A 13766-nucleotide genomic window follows, 5' to 3' on the forward strand; every position below is an offset into this window, starting at 1 on the left:
TTGCCGTCGCCGTTGCCGTCGTGGTTTCCTAAACACCCTATTATATCAAGAAGCGAGCTTCGGTTACGTAGATTAATAACCACTTAACTCCCTCTTTTATTCAGGCGTTCTTATTTTCAAATACTGCCTCCTGCTGAGATGTTTTTACATATCAGTATGGCGGTGCCGTATGGCGCTAGGCATTCACAGTTTGTTGAGCTTTGTAGTCAAGTTTGGTGATAACTTAAATAAGCCCGGTCCTCACTAGCGACGCAATCCTGAGCATAAGTACAAGTATAAAAGAAGCTTATGTGCTAGTTGGAACGACCGGACATGAACATAAGCATAAGAATATCAAAACCTTGCGTTCTTCTTATGCTTATGCTTGTGGTTTTGTCGTTGTTGTGCCCAGTGGGGACAGGGTTGGCATAAGCATAAGCATAAGTTAAAGACTTTCAGCCAATCAGTGTACAAGCTATACTTATGCCAACTGAACCACGTCCTCACTGGACATAACATAAGGCTTAGCACAAAGCTTATGCCCATGCTTATGCTCATATCCGGCCGTCCTCACTATAAGCTTTTTATGTTTATGCTTATGCTTGCGTCGCAAGGCTTTGTTTGACGGCTTGGAATTTAAGAGTGCATTTCAGCCTTGCCGACGGTCCGAAGCCCTTAATTATAACTAACTTTTAAGCAGCGTTGAAAGGCTTCTGTCGTCTTTTTTACGAATTCCATTCTAGCTCGAAGACCGCGCGTAACATGATATCGGCTGACCAGGAGTCAGAATCTGGGTCTCCGTCCCCGATTATGGCCCCTGAGTGACTCACAGAGTGCCGCAGGGCAAGGGGACCAAGGGGGAAGCTGGGGGGCTTTAACCTCTTCCACGTGCGTTAGATATAACTGATGGATAGGTCAGTGTATGTGTAAAGACCATCTTCGACCATCTTTTCAGCATTCACTCTCTTCTTACAACTGTGGAGTTTTTCAGCTCCTTTCTAATGTAAAATTTTGCTTTGCCACCCCTGGCCTGCAGTGAAGCCTTCTCACAGATGATGTGGTTTAAATGGCTAAGCATTCCATGATTCAGAATGCTATAGAAATATCTTAGTTTAGCTGGTATTTCTACTTGTCGACTGTGTCACCCGAGTCACCACGAAAAGGTCATTATAAATCTTCGTGTTCCAATGCTTTTGCCTCGACTTATTACATACTCCTCTATATAATTAATGTATATAACTATTTTCCGTGCAGTGAGAATCTCAATTTTAAACTGCGTGAAATCATAGAGTTTGATTGGAATAATGCATGAGATGTAATCCCCGATGAACCTGTTCTGCTTGCACGTGGTTACAAGCGCTCTTGGCAGAAAAGTATTCCGACTTGTCTGTAAGTGTCTTCCACGGACCCCAGAAGCTATTGAAGTGTTTGGGATCTGCTTCTTGGTCAATCATCGGATAAACAACTGGTAAAGCTGTGCTGCGGTAATAGTTAAGTCTCTCTTTCAGCTCCTCAACCACGTGTGGGTGAAGGTGTGAAACATCTTTGTATTCACACGGATCTTAAAACAAGAAAAGATCAGGATGTTATGACATTTACCAAGAGCAATCAAGGCAGAAGTAGTTATAACACTGCAGTATATCTACAAATTACCATCAGCCAGGTTAAACAAGCAAGCGTGGTGATCCTTTGAGTCGCACATGCCTTCGCCGTTCGTCCAGGGACCGCATTTAATTTCTGCTCCAGGGAGAGTTGGGGTTTCAGACCAGGGAGGGGGCAATTTTGTTGCGTACCTCGCGTGCCATCCAAGCTGATATGTGTCATCCATTCCAACCACAAGCTTAAAGTTCCCTTTACGGATGGCTTCAAAGTTTCGCCTAGAAAGAAAAGAAGGTAAAAAATATGATTAAAAGCACTCATGATTTGTCAATTACTAGAGGTCTGATAATTTGTCAATTACAGATCTATTTTATTTTCAGCTTAAAAGTTGATTGGTCAGTCGGAGGAAAAAATTCCTGGTTATTAGTTCATTTGGAAAAGTCAAGGGAAAATTTTAGCTCATTAATTTGTGAGACTCGGGAATAAATTAAGCCTATAACCTATTTAAATAAGTAGTGGAATTAAAAAGCTGATGTGGACCCGCGCAAAATTTGCATGCACTCTCTGTCCGCCCACAAGCACTGATAACGGAATTATTTGCACGTACCTGGGGTCTATATTATGCAATACTTCATCCCGGGGTGATGGTGCGTCGTACGATATCGTCTCCCAGACATTCTTTCCGTCGGTTCTAGCTGATATTAGCTCCGCGTCACCTCCTCCCAAATGGTACAGCGTCGCAGCCCAGTCTGTAGCGTCTATCAGTCCCATGCACACACGTTTCTTGTGCTTGATGAGATCGTTTGCGGTGTAGACGAAACCAACACCTTTCACTCCACCTTCCCATAGGGTGTCTTTGCCCGCGCGGAAAGGGAAGTTTGAGCCAGCGTTCCTAATCAAGGACAAAGGGAGTTAAACTTTGCGAAGGGCAGCAACAATGGTTACTGAGAAACTCGAGTACCCTGGTTGACTACAACATCTTACAATTTAACAAACGGAAAGTTCCGAGACGGAGATCGGTTGCTATAGTTACCAATTGAATCCATAAGGAGCTCCCCCGTTGTCCGTGGTGAAGATGATGACGGAATCTTGCAACATTCCTTTATCTGCAAGAGCCTGCCTCACAGCACCGACAGATTCATCTAATGACGTCACCATGGCAGCGTATTTTTGTCTTCTTTCGTCTTTGATGAAACTAAATTTCTTGAAAAGGAGAACGAATTTCATAGATTGGTTTGGTAGTACCGTTGTAAAACCGAAGACAGAGCGTTCACATTTGGACAACACCATGAGGTAATTAACGACTCTGGCAGAATTGTGATAACAAAAGTGAGGGAAAACGTAAGCTGAGGCACGACTAGTTTTGGTTTTGCTCCAGTGATTGGTTAAAATCAACAACAACGGCAACAAGAACAACCTGTATCATAAGATCCTGACTCACGTGACTACAGAAGGTGTTTTTCTCCGTACAAATTTACCAGGATCTCGCTCGTTCCAGGAATGAACATATAAATAGTCATATAAAAACTGTTCACCTAGATCCTATTTCAAAACAGAAGCAGCATGTCATATTGACGCTAAAGCGAATATATAAATTATGTGAGTATATGTAAGATCTTTATCTTAATTTGAACTGCTCAGAAAGATGAAAAAGCATCGTGAATGATCATCGCAGTTATGTACAAAACATGAGAAGTTAAAGCCTGAAGTACATAACTGCGATGATCATTCATGCCTTAACATTAACAAAGTGATACTATGTTTATGGTGTTACCTTTATAAGTTGTTCTGGTGCCTGAAGAGGATCATTCTTGTTGGCTGAATGCACGGCTTGGTGGGCGAGGTACAAGAACATTGGTTTGGAGGCATCGTGAGCGTTGATCTTTTTTATGGCCTCCTGGGTAAAAAGGTCTGTTGCATAAATTCCAGTTCTTTTGATGGGCTAGAAGCAATAAAGGAATTTTAACGCATAACAGAAGATGACAATGACGACAGACATTTGCGTTGCCATACAGCTGGGTTTAAGTTTGTTTTCCCAGAGCTCTTGGCGTTATGGTCTGGCTTTGTCTCACGGCTTGGTGCTAGACATAGGGTTAACCTCATTGCGCCTTTCCGCGTTGGACAAAAGTGGCCAAGACAAATATTGCTATATCTATGTCTAAAGAGCTTAGCCAGTTCTCTTCTGGTCGATTGCAGGTTCAACCATTAGACCAATCAGTGTGGCTCATTCATTGGATGAAAGCTGAGCTCTCTGGGGATTGGTAGAGCCTCGGTAAATTTAGCTTATAAACCCCACTCTAAGTTTAATCAATTTTCTCACATGGCCTACTTTATTTTTCCGAGAACGTTTCACAACTTTGAGACTAGCCGCTCTTGGTCGTGATTATAGCCGTTCTGAAGTAGTGTTGTCATTTTTACCAACCCTCATGTTGTCTCGGAGGTCATAGCCCCAGTAATCCTCAAACGAGCTGTGATCCCAGTAATCCTCTTTGGCACCCAAGAAGCCAAAGAAAGAGTCGAATCCTCGATATAAAGGGGTGTACTCCTTTGTGAAATATCCCAGATGCCACTGTAAAAATAGAAAAAAAAGATGATCTTCAACCTGATTGTTCGTCTACGCCTCTTTTTTTTTTGCCAACACATCGATAGCTCAAGGCAAATGATCTGGTCAGGTAAATGAAGACCATATTCGAGTGCGCATCTAGTGTAAGCTAGTGTAAGGGAAATTCAATGACTTCACGCCCAGACAGTTGGCGTTCATTGTTGACTTTGTCACATCACAGATCGTTTCTCTTGCATGTCACATGTATACAGTAACGACCCGATAAATTGGTTTTTTTGAAATTTGTTTCCTTTAACAGCCAAACAACAACAACAAAAGCCTTGGCTTTTCACCAGGTTACTGCTGCAATCATTTTGATTTCGAGCAATTGCAAACATAGGGGCATAGTGACCACGTCTGCACGACTGCAGAGACTGCCTGGACGTTAGACTTGATACCTTTCCAACTGCATGAGTCTTGTAGCCAAGAATTTTAAGATACTGTGCTATCGTTACTTCTTTAAGTGGTAGTCCATAAGGCTGCGCGGCGAAGATCACAAAATGTTGGATACCTGATGGAAAGAGAAAAAAACATTGGGTTATAAAATTATCCTAGTTATATGCAGCACGCTATCTTATTCAAAGTATTTACCAACATTTTCATGTCCACCAGAAAGACAATTAGCGATATATCTGTCACCGTCTTTATCTTTCAATTTTAAAATTTCCAACCATCCTTGCTCCGTCCTGACTTATTAGCCCTCGTTTTGTTTGGGACGTTTCTACTTGTAGTCAGCTATAGCTTTGAGCTGTGTTTCTCTCTACTTATTTTGAAGACAAGTTAGAGGAGCATAGCTGCAGAGACTTAGCACATACGTATGGTGTTATATTCAAACCTACCGAGGTGAATCGGGTGTTTTCCGGACATAATTGACGCTCTAGTCGGGGTGCACATCGGGGACACATAGTAATTGTTTAATATGACGCCCTCAGTAGCCATTGCGTCGATATTGGGAGTTGGGATTTGGCGGGAACCATGAAAACCAACGTCATCCCATCCCTGTGAACGACAATATAATTATTAATGGCTAACCCATTCATATATAAACAGGACAAAGGTAGGCGAGAGAGATCTGATTCTAGGAAATACCTCCAAAAAGCCAAGCCAGACATACGTGCGATATGAAAAATATGACAGAAAGTAAATTTCATGTTATTTTTTTCGCCTTTGTCAGACTTGATATGGTAATTTACTAGCCTGTTCCAGGCTCTCGGTCAGTGGGGACGATCGAAAAAGCGGGCGGGCGACGAGTAGTTTCTGATAGAGAAAAGGAGAGGACCCCAGGCCCCGCTCGTCCCCACTGACCGAGAGCCTGGTACAGGCCAGTAATCTACCTGTATAGGATGTTTGAATAGAGCAAATGCTGACTTGCTTATCTTTGAAGTTACTCACCAAATCGTCGGCTAATATGAAAATCAAATGCGGCTGCTTTTTAATAGTAGCCTGGCAAATCGATGTGAAAATACTCAGAACGTAAGGCAACCTGCAAAGCAATGCAAAAACAAAGGGCTAGGGAAAAAAACAGGGAAAAATGTCTTGAACTGACTTAAATGATGGGAAGTTGGCACTGTAGAGTGTACATATAGTAACCAACACAGGGCACGGCCCAATCCTATATGGCGTTTGGTTAATAATATTTTGCGCGGTCTAAATACTTGAAAGTATTTGGACTGCGCAAAATTTAGTATTTTAAGTATTTAGTTTTTATAACTACACCAGAATAATGGTAGAGATCAGACTACACTTGGTCAGTTGTTAGAGCTGGGAAGCTACAAACACGCATTGTGATTGATCAATAGGATAATCAGTTTTAGAACGGATACAAACCCAATGCGTATAGTTTGGATAGAAGTGATTTTCGTTCTATTGAAACAAACAATCCGCAGCAGAATTGTGCTTCAACGGTACGTCATATAACCATACATGTTAGCTTTCGAAAGGTTAAGTTTGCACTCGACTAAACTATTTGTTAATAAAGTAGTAGAAATTCACCTTGTTCTAGAGTAGTTTTCATTTGAGTGTCGTAAAGTAATTATTTTCGCATCACTAAGTTTCACGATTGACTTAAAAGACTCGCGCCACTTTTTCATCCAATCAGAAGTAAAAAGCAAAACCAATCGTGACTCGCTCGTATACGAACCTTCTACCATTCGCATGAGCTACACTGTAATTATTTCGATTTTCGATTGGTTACCTGAATTGTCTGTGGCCATTGAGATTATCTGGCCTGATAAATTTGGTTTTGGTTTTACGACATTTAGTTGAAAACCATTATATTGCAAATCCACGAATCCGATTGGTTCTCGGCATCGTTGACTTTTCGCTGATACACCATGAAGGTACACTTTTTCCGTGCAAGGAATATTATTCTAATTATTTAAAGCAATCGTTGAGGCATGTAGCACTAGATACACGGAGAGCCTTGCGGAGGCAGAATTTGGCACATGATCGTTGTTCGGTCACTCGGCTCTTTACGATAGATTGGTATGCAAACATCACCTCCTGTGGTTACTAAACAAGATAAACACATAAACGTTAGGTGTGCTTCAGAATCTGTTCTTTTCGTTTTCAAAGTCATCATGCGTGTCAGCAAATAAGGCCATTTTCAAAATTTGAGCGGAAATAAGGGATTCTTCGTGTTTTCGACCACCTCTAGTGCTAGAAGTACACAACCTGCCACTGATTCGCCAACTTATTTCGATTCCGGCGAAATTCACTGGCGGAAGTTTATTCAGTGACACCAAATTTATTACATAGTACAGCACGAGTTAGGTGTCATGAGTCAGTCGGTTACAAGCTTCCCAAACAATGAAACGTTGTATTATGGCAGTCAAATGAAAAACGCGATACCAGATATAATATCTGTTAGCATCTACTCATAATAATTTAGCCAAATTTATGGAATCCTGGCGGGCTTTTACATACCAGAAAGTTAGTTTTGTAAATTCCATGACCTTCTTTCGTAGATTAAGTCACTTAGACCCTTTCATGAATGAGATGTTCCTGTTATAACGTCTCCTTGTCTTCTCAGCAGCCAATTTGTAAGTTCCTTCGCTGTAGTGAAGGTTGTTTTCACATAAACATCACATTTACATCCCATGCTTTGATTAACTTGACCTGTTGTTGATTGAAAAACAAAATTGTCCTATGGTTTTCCTCAGATTGAACGGATTACAAAACGATCTAAATTTAGAAGAAACCAGAAGGGAAAAAAAGAAAGAAAGATAATCAGTTTTCAATTAAAATAGTCAAGTTCTGCCATCTAAAGACCGTCGTGTAGTTTCTCAGAACACTATCTTGTCTTTTGCTGCGATTTCTTGCTACGAAACTTCAGTGAGGGCGGCGTGATGTTCTCAACAAAAAACGGTCCCACGATCAATAAGTCAATTCTGTAATACAGATGATTTACCTTCAGAATCTCCAAGTTTGTTAATAATGTACATGCAATCAATCTTTCTTTATGTGATTTTTTTTCTATCCACATCAAAATAAACCGAAATGCTTCTATCTTTTGTGGGTTAACAACGCGGGTATAACTTCTGAAAGATTTCTGTTGTTGCTAGTGTCTTCTCGTTGAAGAAAACAAACCAGTTGTTTACTTTTTAAATAATGCTGGTAAACCTTCTTAAATTAAAAATACTTAGTTCATTCGAGGGCAGCACGACGATCAACATTACCAACAGTTTTGTCACCTAGGATGGCTAAACTACGGAATACAGGGCCATTTTTCGCTTGGCCCGTTTGCTCCTTTGTTATCCACTGCCGAGCCAAACGAGCCACTAAATATATAGACCTGGGACTTGCTGCATATATAGATTATTCCTCGTTCTTTAGGATAAACATTTTATCTTTATAGTTATATAGCGTGAATTTCTATATAAACAACACAACATATTCATTCACTGGTACATGTACAGTTTTATGAAGTAGACATAAATGTAGGGGCAGGAAATAAATGTACAATTCGAGTCTGGAGACTGAAGTAGCCCAGAAGTTTCCTAGTCAGTCTCCCGTTTTCCAGTATAATCAGGTGACCCGAAGCAACCAATCACAGAGCCCATGAAAGAAACACTTCCGGGTCTCACAATTTAAAGATTCACCAGTTGTTGTTGTTCGAGTACAAACTCAACGGGAGGTGTTATGTAAATTAGTGTTTTACCTTTTTTTTAGGGCATCTCTCCGCTCAGAAGTACTTGTTAAACTTACCAGCTCTTACACCTTTTTGGGAAAAAAGGGCGATGATTCATAATTCACTTGTCAAAGCGAAAAATTAATGAAAACTATTACTTGTATTCAAAACAAGAAGAAATTTCTTTTAGCATCAAGTTTGCCATGTATGAAGGTGCTTCAGTTATAACAGTTTTCATATTTAATTTTACATTCAATTATCTTATTTCACCGACAACGGATCCAAAGGTGAAGCTTTAGCAAAGAAAAATATTCATCGAGAGGAAACACTGAGGTATCTATCAAAGACGAAGTATACCTAGTTACCTACGGGTTCTCCTATTTTGACCGATTTAGCCGATTTTTTTAGGACGACAGAAAATTTGAGCAAGTAAATTCGTGCCGACTTTTTGGCGCCAATAATGAGTGTTTAATTGAAAAACAGACTCGTTCAAAACAGGTAGCATCTAATGTGTAAACGGCTGCAAATACACCTCATAGAATCATTCCTTGGTTGAACATATGGCAATGATGGAAACCTCAAAGCTTGAATAAGCAACGGCAGATATAGCCATTACCCAAATATAGTGTTGTCAACCTTTGTGCCGCGAAGAAACCCCAGTGGAACACTCTGGGTTGACAGGCGTGAAAACCTTGCCATAGTCTCCCTTTTCCTTAATAAAAACCTGCTAGATGAATACTAGCAAGCGTGCTAATATCTCGTCTGCAATCATGGTTACACGTGATAAAAAGGACTGAAGAAGAAATCCGACGTGACCGAATTGCCAGTGGAAAAGGACTTTTCTAAACAATACTGACGCACCCATGTATAAACAGCTGCAAAGACTGTTCATGGTACCTTCCTTTGATTAAAAATATATGATGTGCAGTTCAAAGCTTGAGGATAGCGGTAAATATAGCTAAATACGTTCGTGCAAAAGCACATTAGCGGGCCAACTTCTCTACATGACAATGTGGGAGCTTCAGTTTTAATATTTATAATTTGCTTATTTACTTAACTCAAGAACGCAGCTAAATAAAAAAAGAGAAACGAAACGAAATATTCTATATTTCTCCGTTGTATTTCGAAAGGAGCTGGTCTTGAAATAGTTTTACGACATTTGTTTTCTTTGAAAAGTCATTCCCACGCGGCGATAACTTAACTGAAAAACGTCTTAAACGCTAAGGAAACAAAAGAAAACTTGTTAATCGCGTTGCGTTTGGTTGAGACTTACGGCTGTAATGTCTTATCATCTGGGAACGATGATGCAACCGGCTACATTGGTCTAGTCATTAAATGCAGTAGAGGTTCATTTTGGAATCGGACACTCGCTTAATTTGGACAAAAGTGCATTTTCGGTAGTCCCTATTTATGCCAGTGTGGGTCAGACTATTTTAATTAAGTGAACAGTCATGTACAATTTTACGATTCAAATTTATTGACGACTTCGCATACTTCGCATCTTTAAAAATAAACATTTCTGATTATTTATCTTTAAGTCCAAACATCCGCGACGCATATAAATCAAGTCTTAATGAATTAGACAGGCGTCAGTTAAAAAACAGATCACGTTTCGATCGAGATAAAAATAAATCACGTATCTGATCCTTTTCCTCTAAATGCACATTTACGCTTCATGGAAACGTGCTGCTGGACAGGCTGTGAAACACTTCCAAGTGTTCAAGACTGATTAACAGTAAAATAAAGGATAGTATTCTGGATTTAAGGCTTTTCCTGTAATAATAGGCATGGCCGGATAGTACACACCTATCTGATTCCTTTTCATACAATTTCGCGATGTGATTATCCTGACGATTCTTTGTATTACTATAAGAGTATTTTTTATCATTATGGATAGATAATTTTGAGTACTAGATTTCTGAAGTCCAAATATCCGTGACAAGAAACAAAGCAAGTAGTGCTCGGTTACCGAGATACAAGTTAGATACGGAACACTTATCGGGTTATGGAATCACGTATAAAGACTTCTTCTGTGCTGTGAATGCGCAGAACAGTACGTGATACTGGAATCATCGGAAATACTTCAGTGTAAAATATCGGCATTAAGAGTAGAAATCATTTGACAAGTGGATTATGAGTCATCTTTCTTTCGATAATACTCGTTGTTGATTGGCAGTCCACAAATTGAAAACTGAAATGATTTGCATATCAAACGTATGTGCTTGGAAACATCCGAAACAACTGAGTGTTTCAGCGTAGATTGTGGGAGCGAGCGATAAGGGAGAAAGTGGAAGTGAACAAATCTTCATATTGGTCAAGTTGTCATCGAAATCAGTTTCTGGACCAGATTCATTCCGTATCAGATTACAAACTTGCAAAAACGAGGTAAATTAAAGATTTTTTTGCAGGATACACAAAATTGTTTTTAGTATAAAGATAAAAGCCCAAAATCAAAACACAAAAATGGTAAAGAATGCCGCTTGTCCAAGTAAAAATGTCATTTTACTTAAACTATCACATGACGAGAAGTCGCACAATTAAGTAACTAATTCACTTTACGTTGTATCTCACACTTTATACAGTAGTCTCATCTTCCGTTGTTTTTATACTGATATTATATATTTGATTGCTTGTTTACAGCATTGATTTTGTATAATTCCATTGTATGGTCATTTATATATCATCATCACGGTAGAAGCCTCATCGGATCTAACCATTCTTTCTCTTCCCATTTTTCAGTTTACAAAAAGCCGGCTGCTACGAAAATGAGCAGTACCATCGAGAATGACACGCACGTGCCTTCCCAACACGAGAGTGAAGCCACTTTGTCGCTTCTCTCCGCCATTTCTCTTCTTATCATCTCAGTCATCACTGTTTTTGGAAACGGCATCCTGTGTGTGGCCATGTACAAAGACCCACTCAAATGCTTTCGTTCATCTCCCATGCTCTTCGTAGCTAATTTGGCCGTAGCAGATTTCCTGACTGGATTCATTGTGGATCCCCTGTACATAGCCTACAACTTTGGCTATTACCAAGCCAGGGACTATCAGACCGCTCTAACGGCCGGCGATCATGCCTCTTACATCACCGTTAATCTCTCTCTTTGTACCGTTGTAGTGCTTGTCGTCGACCGATTCTTGGCATTGAATACACCCATTCGTTACCGCAACGTCATGACGAGGCGAGTCGCGGGAGGCACCATTGCGGTATTATGGGTGTATTCTGTATTGTTCAGTTTCTTGCGTAATATTGGTGTACCTGAGAACACTTATTATCTACTGGATCTGCACATCCACGTCACAGGAAGCCTGGTAACCTTGACTGTTTTCCTTGTACTTATTTATCGACGATCTGTCGTAGCCAGGAATCAAAGAGTGGACTTGGCTGATTCAACCTCTCGATTTGACGAGCAAAGAAAACAGATGATCGGCGATGCGAAGATAATACGAACGTTCTTGATCATTCTAGCAGCGTGCTATCTTTGTCTGTTGCCATATTACATCTACATGCACGTTTATTTATTCTGTGCCACGTGCCAGACGAACATTGTCCTCACAGCCATGAGCAAAATTTCTGAGCCTGTAGTATACCTCAACTGCGCAGTGAACCCATTTATATATGCATGGAGACATAAAATGTTCAGAAACTCATTGAGAGCTGTTGTAATGAAACAAAATACCGTAAATCAAGAGGTTATCATCTCACAAAGAACCGGAACATCTCAATTATGTGAAATGCAAAATACTTAAGTTATCATCCTTCAATTGGGTCCTGCTTCTGTCAAAGCCGCTTACTGACTTAAGAAGTTACTTTCCCTCCCATTTTCTGGGAAAAAAAGTAATTTGCCATTCTTTTTTGTGGAAAAAAACTGCTAACAAATCGTTCGAATTTTCACTTAGATTTTATGATGTAGAAAATGGGTAACTTATGTAAGTGATAATAACTGACAGTTCTACTTTTCGCTATTTGTTTCTTTTAGGCTTAACGGAGAGTTAAAGAGCACTACACGTTCGGGAAATATAATTTTTATCAGCCTTAGATCACCGTTTACTTTAAATCCATTAAAAAAACCTCTCGTTCCTATCTTCTCCTTCATAGAAACTTAAAAGTCGTCCAAAAATTATTTCAACTTCACTTTAAACCGTTTTTACACTGACCAGCACCACATAAGAGATAATGAGAAAATAGCAATGCAACGAGTGAATATCATAGCTTCAGGTATAAATACTTAAAATAAGGAAATTTTGAAGTCATAGTCTAGCTCATAATTAGACAGTATTTCCGTAGGAAATCAGAATGGCGACATCCCGATTCTTTTTGGCGCTTGGCTACGCTAATAAGATAATGTTTTCCGCTGGGATGCCTTAAGCCGAATACTAATAAAAGCCCTCCGAAAAAATATGTAATAAAGTGGTTATTTGGTTGTCAGTTGATTTGTTTTCGTTCTTACTTTAGCCATTCAGTTAAAACCATTTTTGCGGTTTTTCAGTTAGTATTCAATTTAATTAAGCGTTGAAGATCAGCAAAGACAAATGTAATAATTTATCTAAAAAGGGAGGCAGGTTCACACAAAATTTGATGTCAGTAGTGATCGTAATAAAGTACTTCAGTTGAGAGAGTATGCAGCCCCAGGAAGGCTACTTAGCAACCAGACTAGTCATTTTCTACATTTCAACGCTCAATTGACATTAAAATAGTATGTCATGTTGAAGTCCTGTACGCATATACGACACATACTATGAACAAAGACCTTTATTATTATTGTTGTTATTATACAGCTTTGTGGCTTCATCAGATTCAGTGTGCACAAATATACCATCAGAGAATGAATGATAATCCGAGAATGTTCATTGTGTCGACATTCAGACAACAATTGACAAAACTAGAAGCTATATTTCGGTAAGAACTATACCATCATCAGACTAGAATGTGCATACAAGGTAACTACTTAAATACGGTGTTAATAACAATGAAAAAACCAAACAAAACGTAATACTCATGAGAAAAGGCAAGGTTCTTTGCTTGAGTTGTGTAATTTGTTGAGGGAAGGTGTTGGGCGTCTGATGTAATATCCTCTTTGTATAGGAGAGGATTACAATTGCTTCCGCAGTCTAATACTGTGGTGGTGTTTCTGACTAATTGTGTGAAGTATTCTTTATTACAAGAATTAGGTGGAAAGTTGTCAGAATTCAAGTCATACGGTAGATTACACAAATTACGTATGAACGTTAAATGCGATTTTGGAGTTTGTGAGACAGCTCCGTAGATGTTTCACGACTCCAACACGATCCAACATCGAAGTAAAAGTATACGAGAAAACAACTAAACTGTGTTTCTACACCAACCACAAAGATAAAGTACCATCATTGAGTTAATCACATGTAAGGTACAAATTCAGCTGCCCCGGTTGTCAATCAGCGTATACTGGCAAAACAGATACTCTCTTCGTCCGAACAT

At 39.6% G+C, this 13766-nt stretch overlaps 2 protein-coding genes across 2 annotated transcripts; one reads left to right on the forward strand and one right to left on the reverse strand.

The window, feature by feature from the left end:
* Positions 1-9: 9 nt before the first annotated feature.
* Positions 10-5880, reverse strand: LOC145478297 (arylsulfatase B-like). Its single transcript, XM_081456270.1, has 8 exons — positions 5020-5880; positions 4579-4691; positions 4001-4147; positions 3353-3520; positions 2612-2781; positions 2186-2470; positions 1633-1856; positions 10-1540 (listed from the first exon to the last, which is right to left on the reverse strand). The coding sequence occupies exons 1-8, from the start codon at positions 5117-5119 to the stop codon at positions 1263-1265; spliced, it is 1485 nt and encodes a 494-aa protein (XP_081312396.1). The 5' UTR covers positions 5120-5880; the 3' UTR covers positions 10-1262.
* Positions 5881-10584: 4704 nt separating this feature from the next.
* Positions 10585-12093, forward strand: LOC145468486 (adenosine receptor A1-like). Its single transcript, XM_081452232.1, has 2 exons — positions 10585-10694; positions 11049-12093. Exon 2 carries the CDS (start codon positions 11075-11077, stop codon positions 12056-12058), a length of 984 nt encoding a protein of 327 aa, XP_081308358.1. The 5' UTR covers positions 10585-10694; positions 11049-11074; the 3' UTR covers positions 12059-12093.
* The last annotated feature ends 1673 nt before the right edge of the window (positions 12094-13766 follow it).

Source organism: Orbicella franksi, chromosome 2 (assembly GCF_964199315.1).
Source record: "Orbicella franksi chromosome 2, jaOrbFran1.1, whole genome shotgun sequence".
In the NCBI taxonomy this organism is placed as follows: domain Eukaryota; kingdom Metazoa; phylum Cnidaria; class Anthozoa; order Scleractinia; family Merulinidae; genus Orbicella; species Orbicella franksi.